The sequence below is a fragment of the Culex pipiens genome, chromosome 2 (genome assembly GCF_016801865.2).
Source record: "Culex pipiens pallens isolate TS chromosome 2, TS_CPP_V2, whole genome shotgun sequence".
Taxonomy (NCBI): domain Eukaryota; kingdom Metazoa; phylum Arthropoda; class Insecta; order Diptera; family Culicidae; genus Culex; species Culex pipiens.
In genome coordinates this window covers 189,610,683-189,625,688 of record NC_068938.1, presented here as the reverse complement: position 1 = coordinate 189,625,688, position 15,006 = coordinate 189,610,683, and the positions used below count along the sequence as shown (strand labels likewise).

Below are 15,006 nucleotides of genomic sequence, written 5' to 3'. Positions count from 1 at the left end.
TCAAACTTTTGGTGGCTATATCTTGAAAACGGAGCCCTTTAGCCAAAAATCTGTACAGTACTTTTCGATTAAAAATTCAATTTTACATTAAAAAATAACGTCAAATTTGTTTTTTCTAAAAATCACTTTTTTTCAAAAATCCATAACTCGGCGGCAGATTTTTTTACCATGTATCACTACGGCTCAAAAGTTGCGGGTTTTTATCCCCTAAAACATATCAAAAAATCTTGAAAATAAAAAAATACGTATTTTTGGAAATTGAGTTTTTGTGGAAAAAAAGTTGATTAAAAAATCTGCAATTTTTTTTTCCGTGTACCTATTTTTTTCTCAATAGTCCTCAACAATACCTACAACTTTGCCGAATTGGTGTCTTCGGCAAAGTTGTAGGTATTGTTGATCAGAAAATTCACTCAAAAGTTACAGCTGTTTGAATATTTACGTACCATTTTTGTATGGACAGCAGCCATACAATGGCTATGGGTAACCAATGACACAAAATAGCTTCTTTGGTAATGGGGAAGGCCCGCACAAAGTTTGTGCCAAATCAAAAAATACAAAAAATAAAAATGGTCGAAATCGGCCGATTTCTTAGAGAGTCGCTCACATGCTAAAACTGATTCTAAACGCATGGAAATGCATCTTTAATTGATTTATGATGATTGCACTGCACTTTCCATTGATTTTTTTTGTTCCCTGATTTTTTGAGCCGATTTGAAGGGCCCCCCTTATGGCCAAAAAAACCGTTCTAAAGTAATTCTTTTATTTTCAATTGTTCAAATCAAATTGTTGTAAAGTAACAAAATCAATCAGGCACCATCAGTGGAAAGAAAAGTCTTTTTTTTTATCTGGGCCATCTAAAAACCACGTGGACAACAAATATTTTTAAATGGAGCGTAGACAATCGCTGACTCTTGGATGGTCCCTGTACAACGTTGTTCATCTTTGCTTCAGCATCTCTCAAGAGCAGAGCTGAAAATGTCAGGGGTCCTGACGCGAAAATCGGCGACGCATACACGATTTTTTCAGATCCATTCACTGAACCACAAAACCGTGACATAAACAAACCCGACTCAGTCGTGAGTGCCCTAGCTCACTGAGCAGCTGCAATGCGAGGCAGTAGTCAACCAACGCTCATTCGACGTTGCACGCACACACATAAAGAAGCAAGTTTTTACACAAAAAGTTGGTATTTATGCGTGGAAATGTAATTTTGATTATAAGTTATGGTTGTTTTAAGTGTTTTACACAGTCTAGAACCATACAATTGTTTAAAAATAGTCAAAATAGTGTTTAAAGAGGATTTTACGAGTCAGTCATACGACACGAATTGAGTGAGTGTAGCTCATTTTTTCACGTCTCCCATTCTCCAGCAGCCGACCGGCACGAGTCAAGCGGCAGTGGTTGAACGGACACAGTAGGCTTACAGTCAGATGCTAGCAGTGAACTGACATTTTGGTTTGCTTCATGTGTACGCTGGGTTGGAAACATTTTGCAGGCCTGCTCAAGAGAAACTCGAAAGTCTTTTGCTTGCACAGCTCAAGTTTATTGTGATAATGTTAAAGCAATGTTTTGCGAAGAAGAAGATGTTTTTTGCATCTCCAAGGTCTTATGAGCTGAAAAAAGGTATTTTGTGAGCTGTAACTACAAACCGTAACGTACTAGCAAGCTGGTACAAGAAACTGATTGGAATTGGAATTTTCTAGATAGCATGGAGATTTTCGACACAAAAAGAGGCAGTTATTATAAAAATATTTATTTACAGTAGTGTTAAAGTACATCATAACTTCACATTATTTTGAATAAGTTAAACCTTACAATAGAGTCATCAGTTTGAATGAAGCTTGGTTTCAGACTCAAATCTCCCTGGCCCGCCGATGTTCAGCCGGGTGTACACCAAACACTAAAGCTCCATGTACAGCACCTGGCTTGCAGAAATCGCGGCGAGAAAGGAAAACAAGCTCGCCGTGAATATCACAACCGTGGTGGACTCGAACGCGTCGATCACGCTGCCGATGGAGAGGGCGATGATGAGCTGGAATATGAGAAAAAAAAATGAATGTTACAATGATTTTGTGTACTTCGAACGAAATGAAATTAGTCGAGAATCAGTCAAGCAAAAACATTTGAGTGGAAATATGGCTCAGAACAAATCCAACAATCAATAGATCGGTTGAATTTAGTTGAGTTTGCAAAAACTGGATAAGTTAACCAATTTTTCTACAGAGTGAATTGAAAATCAAATTCAATTGACTTTTAAAAGCCATCTATAAGCTCATTATTCACAAAGAGCCCATTGAATCCCATTTAAGAGCGAGTTTTTCACCAATGTGTAACAGGTCGTATCGAGGTGCTCCGATTTGGATGAAACTTTCAGCGTTTGTTTGTCTATACATGAGATGAACTCATGCCAAATATGAGCCCTCTACGACAAAGGGAAGTGGGGTAAAACGGGCTTTGAAGTTTGAGGTCCAAAAAACCTAAAAAATCTTAAAATTGCTCGCATTTCCGTAAAACTTCATCAATTCCAACTCTCTTAGATGCATTCGAAAGGTCTTTTGAAGCACTTCAAAATGTGTCATAGACATCCAGGATTGGTTCGACTTTTTCTCTAAGCTTTTGCAAATTACTGTCAAAAATGGATTTTTTTTAAAACCTTAATATCTTTTTGCAACAGCCTCCAACACCCATACTCCCATAGGTCAAAAGATAGGTAATTACATGGACTATAAGCCTACGGTGTTAACTTTTTGGCCAATCGCAGTTTTTCTCATAGTTTTTCGATTTTTCTAGAACAAACATTTTACAACGTTAGTTTTTGCCCTGTAGGCCGCCATAGCGGCACTTTTTGGTCTCAATTTTGTCATATTCGGAATCCTCGGACAATTTCACGTAAGTTAGAAGTATTGGAGTTGTAAATTTGATTGGAAAAATTGGCATTCAGAATGAATTAAAATATTTTTTTACAATTTGTTGGATTAGGGGTAAAACAGGTTTTCGCCTACTTGATACAGCATTTGACGTATTGATCACAGGGTAAATAAGATCTATTTCTTTTTTCAAAAATGTTTTATTTAATTATTTTTTAAATCAAATTTACAACTCCAATACTTCTAACTTACGTGAAATTGTCCGAGGATTCCGAATATGACAAAATTGAGACCAAAAAGTGCCGCTATGGCGGCCTACAGGGCAAAAACTAACGTTGTAAAATGTTTGTTCTAGAAAAATCGAAAAACTATGAGAAAAACTGCGATTGGCCAAAAAGTTAACACCGTAGGCTTATAGTCCATGTAATTACCTATCTTTTGACCTATGGGAGTATGGGTGTTGGAGGCTGTTGCAAAAAGATATTAAGGTTTTAAAAAAATCAATTTTTGACAGTAATTTGCAAAAGCTAAGAGAAAAAGTCGAACCAATCCTGGATGTCTATGACACATTTTGAAGTGCTTCAAAAGACCTTTCGAATGCATCTAAGAGAGTTGGAATTGATGAAGTTTTACGGAAATGCGAGCAATTTTAAGATTTTTTAGGTTTTTTGGACCTCAAACTTCAAAGCCCGTTTTACCCCACTTCCCTTTGTCGTAGAGGGCTTATATTTGGCATGAGTTCATCTCATGTATAGACAAACAAACGCTGAAAGTTTCATCCAAATCGGAGCACCTCGATACGACCTCTAGAACAAACCGAGCAATATTTACAAATACTGCCTCTTAAACACGATGACGATTTTTTAAATATAATAATGGTTTCCCCTAACTCTCACTCGTAATCCAGTTTGATTCACAATGCATGCAATTGCATTTATAGTGAGTTTCATCTACTTCAGCATTGCTAATTATACAATTCAAAGGAATCTCCGAGGCTTTGTTACCTGTGACAGAAACAGCATACTGCTCAGCATGGACACATCCGCTCCGAACCCACGCCGTTGACTAGACTCGACGTACTGGCCATCCTTCATGGCGAACTGAAAACACACAAGTGCAATTAATAAAATAATAAATTCACAGTATTAAGAGAAAGTTAATTTTTACCGAGTTTTTGGCGTGGTACTGCGAAATGGCCAGAAATGGTACGGCGTACATGGTGGCGTACGCGATGCCAACCCCCGGACAGCACACAAACACCATCCAGCGCTCGGTGAACAGGGCCATCGCCAGCATCCCAACGCTGTTGACCAGCAGCCCACCGATGAAAATTGTTCGGCCACTGGAAAAAAAAGTTATCGACACGTTGTTGAAAGTTTAGAACGTTATTTGTTCATGCGGTATGGACTTTACCCGAAATATTTAATTAGCTTTCCTATAATGGTAGAGTAGAGAGCAGCGGAGATTGTGAACAGGGCCATCCCCCAGCAACCGAAGCGGACCCCTTCCTCGTACAGCGCCAGCTCTGGCGATCCCACCGGGGCGGCTACATCCCCTCCAAACACGGCACTTCCGACAAAGTCCGTAAAGTACATGCAGTAGCTGAGGTAGCCAAACTGGGCCAGGAACTGCGTCAGGTACAAGATCATCAACGACCGCGGCATGTGGCGTAGATTCCGGAAGAAGTTCGCAAACGTCATCTCCCCCTCTTGAACGGTGTCGTCCAATTCAACTGGAACTGATCCGTCAGGTTTCTTCACAACATCCACTGGGACTTTTGGAGAGATGCTGTAGATCGCCAGCTGACGAGCCTTTTCCGCTTCGAACATGCCCTGGGTGATTGGTCGCAGAAGGGGGTCCTTTTCCAAAACTGGCAGTGGGACTTCCCTAAAGCTTGTCAGCGTTAAGCTCAATCCAATGATCATGACCAACACCACCACGGCAAATACCGTCGCTTCGTTACTTCCCATCAACGACCCTAAGTCCGTTTGCTGCCAGTCGATCGCCCCCAGCAGGTATCCCCCACTTCCACCAATCCCGCCAATGATCATCGCCGTCGACAGCACCTTGGCATGATCCGACAAGATGCACATGTCCATAAAGTACGTCCTCGCCACGCCACTGCTGGTCTCAATGTCAAAATCGGTCAGCATCAACCCGACCGTCGTCAGCAGAATGCCCCACCGGAAGCCGCTCATCTGCTCCACCGGCACGTCCTCGTCGCCCAGCCACAGCCCGAGCGTCTTTCCGTGCGGCATGATCATCAGTCCGCAAACTACGGCCGTCCCCAGCGCCAACAGCACCGGTCTCCTCCGGCCCCACCGGCTGCGGGTTTGGTCACTCAGCGTCGCGATCATCGGCGCAAACACGAACCCCAACGTGGGCGAAAAGGCCCAGATCATGGTCATGAAGGTGTGGCTGAGCCCGTTGCTCAGGATGATCGGCGAGGCGAGGGCCGTTTCGGCGGCGTACGTGAACTCCACGCAGATCTGGTAGAAGGCGAGCCGGATGAGCTCGAGGCGGCTTTTCTGTCTGGAATGAGAATTGAGTTCAGATGAATAGAGAATTGAAAAACAAAAAAAAAGTAAATCTTTCCCAGTTCCTGAAGGGAACACCCTTGAAGAGTATCGAGGCCGGCATTTACAAAGCGGATTCAGTGGCAGTTTCATTCTCAACATGTTAAGGTTAAGGGGTTACATACATGTGAATCGGCAAAAATTTCAGAGGTTGGTTTGAGCACACACTTAAACTTTTTTTAAATCTGTTTTCAGGGCATAAATATATATTTTCAACTATTATCAACATAAATTTGAAGACATTTGGTTGTATAATTGCCGAGATATAGATATTTGAAGTTATCAGTTTCAAAAAACGGGTGCCACGATATCTCAACACTGCTTTGACCAAATCGGCTCAAAATTTTGGTGAAGCCTCGTTAAACCGGTCCTGTGTGCATGACGAAGCCCGATTTTCAAAAAAAAATATTTGAAAAAAAGATAAAAATATTTCTGTGTTTTCCATATAAAAAATCGTAAGTTTTTGATTTTTGTATATTTTAAAAATGCAAAATTTCAAAATCGGGCTTCGTCATGCACACGAAATATGTCTTGCAAGTCTTCACCTCAAATTTCAGCCAGTTTGGTCCATCCCATCTCGAGATATCATGGCACCCGTAAATCAACTCGGCGTTTGGAGAAAAACGCTCACAAAGTTTGACAGTTCACTTTGCGCATGGCAAAATTTTGAGCGTAAATCATCTCTTACTCAGTTCAATCATGGAATATCTTCATGAAACTTTCAGGAGTGATTGAAAATCATATTTTAAGTGGATTGAATAAATTTTCTGAAACATGAAATTTTGTGATTTTCTACATGTGGGTAATTCTCTACCAACTCACACAGCAGTTGCCCCGACCCCTCTTCGATTTGCGTGAAACTTTGTCCTAAGGGGTAACTTTTGTCCCTGATCACGAATCCGAGGTCCGTTTTTTGATATCTCGTGACGGAGGGGCGGTACGACCCCTTCCATTTTTGAACATGTGAAAAAAGAGGTGTTTTTCAATAATTTGCAGCCTGAAACGGTGATGAGATAGAAATTTGGTGTCAAAGGGACTTTTGTGTAAAATTAGACGCCCGATTTGATGGCGTACTCAGAATTCCAAATAAACGTATTTTTCATCGAAAAAAACACTAAAAAAGTTTTAAAAATTCTCCCATTTTCCGTTACTCGACTGTAAAAATTTTTAGAACATGTCATTTTATGGGAAATTTAATGTACTTTTCGAATCTACATTGACCCAGAAGGGTAATTTTTTCATTTAGAACAAAATTTTTCATTTTAAAATTTCGTGTTTTTTCTAACTTTGCAGGGTTATTTTTTAGAGTGTAACAATGTTCTACAAAGTTGTAGAGCAGACAATTACAAAAATTTTGATATATAAACATAAGGGGTTTGCTTATAAACATCACGAGTTATCGCGATTTTACGAAAAAAAGTTTTGAAAAAGTTGGTCGTCATCGATCATGGCCATTCATGGTCACCCGCGACAGACACGGACGACGAAACAAAGAGAAACGCAAAAAGTAACTTTTTCAAAACTTTTTTTCGTAAACTCGCGATAACTCGTGATGTTTATAAGCAAACCCCTTATATCTATATATCAAAATTTTTGTAATTGTCTGCTCTACAACTTTGTAGAACATTGTTACACTCTAAAAAATAACCCTGCAAAGTTAGAAAAAACACGAAATTTTAAAATGAAAAATTTTGTTCTAAATGAAAAAATGACCCTTCTGGGACAATGTAGATTCAAAAAGTACATTAAATTTCCCATAAAATGACATGTTCCAAAATTTTTTACAGTCGAGTAACGGAAAATGGGAGAATTTTTAAAACTTTTTTAGTGTTTTTTTCGATGAAAAATACGTTTATTCGGAATTCTGAGTACGCCATCAAATCGGGCGTCTAATTTTACATAAAAGTCCCTTTGACACCAAATTTCTATCTCATCACCGTTTCAGGCTGCAAATTGTTGAAAAACACCTCTTTTTTCGCATGTTCAAAAATGGAAGGGGTCGTACCGCCCCTCCGTCACGAGATATCAAAAAACGGACCTCGGATTCGTGATCAGGGACAAAAGTTACCCCTTAGGACAAAGTTTCACGCAAATCGAAGAGGGGTCGGGGCAACTTTTCCCGATTTCGTGTGAGTTGGTAGAGAATTACCCATGTATGTAACCCCTTAATGTTAACATTCCATAGGTCGCCTCCCTAAGGTGACGTGATAAGGTCCAGTTTGTGACGATACACTACCTTCCCTTTACTAAGTAATCGATTCAAGAAAGGAAAAGATCACCAGTTGTGTTGGTCCGAACCGGGATTTGAACCCCGATCTACCGCTTGCGAGGCGGAAGCGTTACCACTGGGCTACGTGGCTCGGTCATGAATTGAAAAAAATATGAATTGAAAAACAGGGAATGATAAATGAGAGAAAAACTAAATGTACATTTATTAGCGATGAGAGATGAGAGATGAGAGATGAGAGATGAGAGATGAGAGATGAGAGATGAGAGATGAGAGATGAGACATGAGACATGAGAGATGAGAGATGAGAGATGAGAGATGAGAGATGAGAGATGAGAGATGAGAGATGAGAGATGAGACAGAGAAATGAGAACTGAGATATGAACAAAAAGAAATGCCTTAATGAAAAATGAGCAAAGAGAAGTGGGAATGAAAAATGAGCAATGAGAATTGGAAAATGCTTAATGAGAAGTTGAAAAGGGAAACTGAATATGTTTTGATAAATATAACACGGCGAACGATAATTTAGACATTATTCAGGCAAATATTTAGCAAGTCCCCATAAGAACTGATGAAGTCAATAATATCCGGACCAAATTCAAACATCAAAACATGTTTCAAATAAGGGTCTTGAAGCCATCATACGCACGCTCCTCCGTCTCATATGGCCAATCTTCCAGATAAACGGGCACATAGCGCGTGGCCATTTTTTTATTTGTTTACGCACTGCTGCGTAATTTATCGGGACATTGATAGATTGATTCATTAAATTATGCTCAAATGGGCCGAGTTCAATGGCTTTGCTTTGGTCTATCAAAACAATAAGGGGATTTTTGCTACAGGCAATATCATCGATTTGCTTACGCAGCTCACGAGATCACATTGTGAGTGTCTGATAACTAATTTAAAGGGCCTAAAATGAGTTGTTTTCGGGCCATTTCCATATTATTTACCAAATATATAATTAAAATTCATCACAAAATTTTAGACTTAATAATAAAAACAGTTGATATTCTTGTAACATGTTTCAATTAAAAAAAACATTTGTCGATTTTTTAAAAATATTTATAAAATTGTGATGTTGAGTTTCAAAGTTTCGTAAGTTCTTTGCATTTCTTTATTGAATTTTTATTAAGTATAAAGGCAAAACCTACAAACATTTGTGTACAGTATATTTTTGAATTACGTTTAATGAAATTCCAATGTAATTTGTATAAAATGAAAAAGAGCATCATTTTCGGTATTCAAATCAAACCCCATCTATTTTATTTAACCAAAAAACATTTAAACCCTCCCAAATTACTCCAACGCATCAATCAGCTCCTCCAAATGACCACCAACAAACGGCACCTTGGCAGACTGACATCAATTATTGATGTCGATAAAGCCTGCTCTTATCACCAGTCCTTCCGTCTCTTGTGGTCCGATGGACCATGACCTTATCGAAGCATTTGCCAATATCCGCTACGTTGCGCATAGACGGCAAACACTGTCTGGCTGGTTTCTATCCAAACAATAGCGATACCCAAACTCGAAAAGATTAAATCAAAATGCGATTATTTTGAATTTGATTTGAATTGCAAATACATCCTTAAAGATTTGTTTGAAACAGTAAAATAGTCTGAATGGATTCTATTTGTTTATTTTTTCTTACATTTCAGAAATGAACACCTCTCGTTTTACTTGAAGAAAACTTTTCAATCACAAAAGGAGCATCGTTCACAATTTTGCCTGGTTTTGATCAGTTTTTTCTGGATTTTGTCAATTTTCATTTCCTGTTCACAGAATTAAAAAAAAAGTGATGAACTACATTCGAACAAACCCCATCACGCTCTCCAGGTTGTTTGAAATTGATAACCAGAATTTTCAATAATTGAATCACTGCCGTGTTGATAACTTTTGCAAACCACTGGGCTGAACACGTGTTTTAAAGCGGCATATAATCAAGAAATGTGCGAGCAGCTCGTCCGCATACTATACTAAATACTCTACGTTTGAATTAAAATTTTAAGTCAATTTTTATAATCAAAAAATTATCATATAATTTTTAGATTCTGTAGATTTTACCAAAAAAAAACATTTTATTTGGCTTAAACTTTGTTAGGACTTTTTTCAATGCTCCCAGAGTATCGTGTCTATCTCAATGCAAATGATTGCGAATCGGCAAACAGTCAGTCTACATCATCGGATTTGGACAATTTTACACTTAGAACAGTTGAAATTGATTTTTAAGTAACTAGTTTGAAGTGTTATTGAGTTTGAATTCAAAACTGTCTTGAAAATAGTAGAACAAGTTTTTTCTAGTATCGTGCTGCAAAAATGTTTCTAGATTCAACAAAATTACAAAAAGTCAACTTCACATGAAATTTGGAGCTTGTTTTTAACTTTTCCTCAATTTTCATTTCATTTAAAATTATTAAACAAAGTTAAACAAAAATGTGCACGCAAAGTGCTGATTTGTGTAAAAATAGTGAAAATTGATTCATATAGCTAAAATGGTAATTAAAATCGAATTAAAATAATATAGATTTTTTAAATTGGAAAAAGGTTAAAGACTGAATTCCGTTCTCATGTATAGATTCTAGAATATTTTTGTATTTAAACTTGTCTTGACGAACCAATATCCAAAATCCCTTACAAAATGAAAAAAAAACATTCAAACAAATTGGCTGATTTTGGGGAGAACTGCTCTTATACACTCTAAGTGGCTCAGGGGTCATCTCCTTACAAATGTGGGATCTGTTTACATTAAAAGTAATTTGAAAATATTAAACAAAAATCACGATACATTCATAAAGCAATATTTAGAAATTTATTTTCAATCTTTTTATTTTAAGCTTTATCTCAATAACCAAGTGCACGATCAACTTGGTTCAGGAGGTAATTTTGAGCAGCTTCTGTTCTACGATAAACTTAACTTCTCTTGTTTTTTTGTTTTTCCAGTTTCATTTTTAGTATTTTAATTTGCATTTATGTTGTTTAGTTTATGTTTGTTATTGGTAGTATTTGCCTATTCTACCACCTCCTATCATTACATTTTGCCTATCTAATTTTTCCATATTTTTACAGTCACTTTTTCGATTTTTTGCTTGTTTTTCATATTTTCTGGTATAAAATCATCAGATCATCAGATCATTTAAATTTTAAAAAATGCGTAGAGGCATAGTCTGGGACACTAGAAAAAATACCCATAAATTTGTCTAAAATTTTAAAAGTTCTTCTTTTCAATGCTTTTAAATGATCAAAAATGGGTTGAAAAATTGATTTTTGACATTTTTTTTAATAGAAGCTCGTCTAAAGGTGGGGTTGGGTTGTAGAGGATTAATTCTTATGTACAGGGAACATCTATAAACTGAGTTTTTTTTAATTAAACCTCATTACATGATCAATTCTCCCAGGTTTGATTTGTTGCCTTTCTTACAAAAGAAAGGTTTAAGGTTTGTTTTTAGAAAAACACTTTTCTCAGAAATCCAAAAAAATCGTGTGCGGCGATTAGTCGTCCCAGAAAAAAATCCTATTACTAAATTGAAGGTTTAAATGCGCATTTTCGATTGAATTTTGGCCCGAAACCCGGAACTCAAAGTCTAATTTTTGAGAGCTCTTTTTCTGAAATACTTGAGCGATGTCTGTATCCGCTCTTAAAAAATTTTGTCTTCCATCATTGGAAACCACCCGCAAAAACCCACAATTTTTATATTTCAGAAATGCAGCCATGGGATCGGAGACGAACATTTTATTTTTCGATTCACAATTTTCGACCAATAAATGTGGTCGAAGCCATTTTTAGAGGTATTTTTTGGACTATTTTACAGATAACACTATCAAATTACAAGAATTCAGTTTCAAACAAAAAGCCATTCGAAAACATATGCCATAAACTGCTTGGGTCCAAAATTTGAAGCTTTTCCAAAATGTATTTCCAGAAATATAGCCATATTAGTGGTTTTCGTCTTATTTTTACCCTATTTTTTCCTTTTAAATTTTTGGTTTAATACAGAATCATATACTGAACATCAAATTCAAAGTCCCGGCACGTTCTCGATCGACAAGTCGTCAAGTCGAAGCATAAACGCCAGCACAAAGTTGAAAGTTTTTTTTTTGGCTTCTCATAATAGATCACACATTTTTTAAGTCAAGCATAGACTAGCATTAAAGACTGAGTACCCTTTATATTATTCTAATATGTAATGTCAATCCAATATGTTTTTCTTAATAAAATTATAACACCTTGCGACCTATGTACCTCTGAAATTAAAAAAAATATGGTATCCGAGGTTTACCCTAAAAATATTCGAAGCTTTAGGTCAAATTCTCACTGGGTGGTATCATCTTGTTTCTGAAAAAATTAATTGCACCAAGTTTCATCATTTTGTAAGAAAGGCTCTATTTCACCTCTGGTGATATTAAATCGGGTTTGTCAAGATTATTTATTTTTTGCAGTTTTTTTTATTTGAATGAAATTTTGTGTGTACATTTTCAATAACATACAAGTCTCAATAGTCTCCATAATTCTTGCAGCCGGTTCTACAGATGAATATTACAATATTCTTAAAATCAGTATCTTGAGAACGGATTTTCTGATTGATTTGGTGTTTTCAGCATAATTGTAGGTATTGATTTAAACTCGCCAGGAAAAAATAAAATATAAAAAATCACTATTTTTTCAAACGAATTGCTCAAAATAACTTTTTCTAAACTTCTTCTTTTTAATGTTTGGATTTGAATGAGACGACAAAACAAGCCATTTTGTAACTGAAGAGGAAAAAACCAACTTGCGAAAAAAATTTGAGGCTAAGAACTTTGACAGGTATGGGAGAGAAAAGGGTCTCGTGGCGCAGGGGTAGCGGCTTCGGCTGCCGATCCCGATGATGCTATGAGACGCGGGTTCGATTCCCGCCTTATCCACTGAGCTTCTATCGGATGGTGAAGTAAAACGTCGGTCCCGGTATCTCCTGTCTCGTCAGAGGCGCTGGAGCAGAAATCCCACGTTAGAGGAAGGCCATGCCCCGGGGGGCGTAGTGCCAATAGTTTCGTTTTTTCGATTTCGGGAGAGAAAAGGAGGCGAATACTTTATGAAAATCATACTTGTCAAAATTCCTGGCCTCAAAATTTTGTCGTGAGTTGCTTTTCTCCTCTTATAGCACTAGTTGATCAAAACACATTTGGCAGTACTGCCAATTTTTCGAAAAGTCGTGATTTGAAAAACGTTCAAAGTAGTTGATAAAACTGAGTTTTGATATCAAGTTTGCATCCGAAAAGTAGACGCTATGATTTTTTTTTTGAAAATGGTAAGAAAATTTCTATTAATTTTCAAAACATTTTCAAATACACTGAAAAGTTGGACCAATGGATAGCGATAGATTTCTTTTTAAAGAAAACGAAGACTTTCGATCTTTCGAATAATAATATTATCAAAATGTTTCTAGCCTTATATTTGATATGGTCGAAAATAAGTGTTTTACTGTGTACATCGTTTCTGAATTTAACCGGCAGGTCACGCTTTGTTGTCCCAGTATCCCCGAGATTGCAGCTCTTGAACGAAGATCAATACTCAGTAACATTCTCGCTGCTCCTTTGTCATACCTGAACAAGTGCGAATAATCCTTGGTCTGCCGCTGGGCGTAATCGAACCGAACCCGCAGCATCCCTTCCATGATGGCCTCGTCACTGGGGGTCTGTTGAAAATTTGGCAACCCCTCGGAGGACACCCGGTCTGCCACGTGATTCATGATGGCGCTCGTTATTTTCTGTTTCTTCCTAAATTTCAAGTTAAGTCCCCCTCACTGTGCACACCCCAACATCGGTCACAAAATCAAAAAGAGCTCAACCTTTATTCGGCGAAGAGTCCTGCTCATTTTTTTTTTGTCTCGAATCCAAACAAACACAAAACAGTCTCCCACCACCTCTGTCCACGTATCAACAACCTCACTGTTCAGAGTGGCGCGCGCACGCGTTCACTTCACGAGTTCTGTACAACCGGCTCAGTCAAGCGACTTCAACGAACTAAAACCTCCCGAGCCGTCGACTGCTTTTAATCGTCAACAAGCGGCTGCTCTCAACTCCACACAGCCGGCCAGTTCCCCAAAACATCAGATAACGCAGCAATTTGACTTATTATAGAGTCATTTGGTACAGCACAGAGGGAGAGAAGGAGGAGATAATCTGAACAAAAAATATGATAATCATCATGTGATATTAATAAACCCCCTTGGAGTTTACAACAAGATTAGAAAATGCGTCAACTTGAGATTTTCAGAGATATCTGGAATAAAGAAAGCAAATTTTTTTGAAGAACCCCAATTATACATTGTCTTCTTTTTTGACCAACTCATTCATTTATTAAAAATTTGATGGTCCAGTTGTCTGTGGCAAAAGCGTTAATCCCAAATGTGCTTTGGAATTTGAAATAAGCCTAGCCTAGCCGCGATTGACACCATTGACTTGCGTGGGGAGATTGTGTGCAAAATTTTTTGATTGCTTCTTAGTACAAGATATCAAGTAGGGGGGCAGCCTCAATAATAAGCATCGATGCATTTTTTTTTTAGATTTAACTCAACCTAACAATTATCAGCAAACGTCTTTATCAAAGTTCTAGAATGTTCATAAGAATTTTTTCGTGTTCACTTCTTCTACATCCTTGATTTTTACTGCTGTCACCATGTCCGAATCAACGTTGCCTGGGTCGTTAATTTAAGTGATCACCAATTATGATGGAACATTCCACTTGATTAGTTATAAAAAATCATCAGAAAATGAAGAAAATGCAGTCTTCCCCTAAAAAAACCAAAACGAAAAATAAAAACATTGTTATCTTTACTACGGGTAAATCTTTCTCTCTGATCTGATATTGCACTCTTTGCGGTGATAAACACGACCTTACATTAAAAGTGACAGTTATACTATTCTACCAGATAAGAGCTAATAAATGTGGGAGACCCCAGCGTAGCACATTTGACTGATTGACGCATGTGGTAGGGGGTGCAAGTTGTTGCACAAAAAGCTAAATTTTTAAGAAAAAATAACTTTTACTAGCTTAACTTTTGTATAAAGACTTCATTTATTTCCATATCCAAGAAAGAGACGTAATTTTCTCGATTCAAGCAAAAAAAAGATATCGTGAGTTATCGGGTTAGTTTTCAAAAGGTCCCAAGTACATTTTTTTCGAACTATCAATTATTTTGTTCACGTCTTCTGAATGCTTTTCACTAAAATAAACAATGAAAATTTGATTTGTTTCAGAGACAAAATCAAATTAGTGTAGGAAGTTGTGATGATTGTTACAACGTATTTCAAACTAACCTGAGAGTTTAATTAAGAATTGCTTTTCAATTTTAAA

At 37.4% G+C, this 15,006-nt stretch overlaps 1 protein-coding gene across 1 annotated transcript; it reads right to left on the bottom strand.

Annotated features, from left to right (window-relative positions):
* Positions 1 to 1,737: 1,737 nt before the first annotated feature.
* LOC120428606 (proton-associated sugar transporter A-like) lies at positions 1,738 to 13,686 on the bottom strand. Its single transcript, XM_039593628.2, has 5 exons — positions 13,254 to 13,686; positions 4,281 to 5,399; positions 4,035 to 4,209; positions 3,872 to 3,967; positions 1,738 to 2,032 (listed from the first exon to the last, which is right to left on the bottom strand). Exons 1-5 carry the CDS (start codon positions 13,397 to 13,399, stop codon positions 1,901 to 1,903), a joined length of 1,668 nt encoding a protein of 555 aa, XP_039449562.1. The 5' UTR covers positions 13,400 to 13,686; the 3' UTR covers positions 1,738 to 1,900.
* Between the last annotated feature and the right edge of the window lie 1,320 nt (positions 13,687 to 15,006).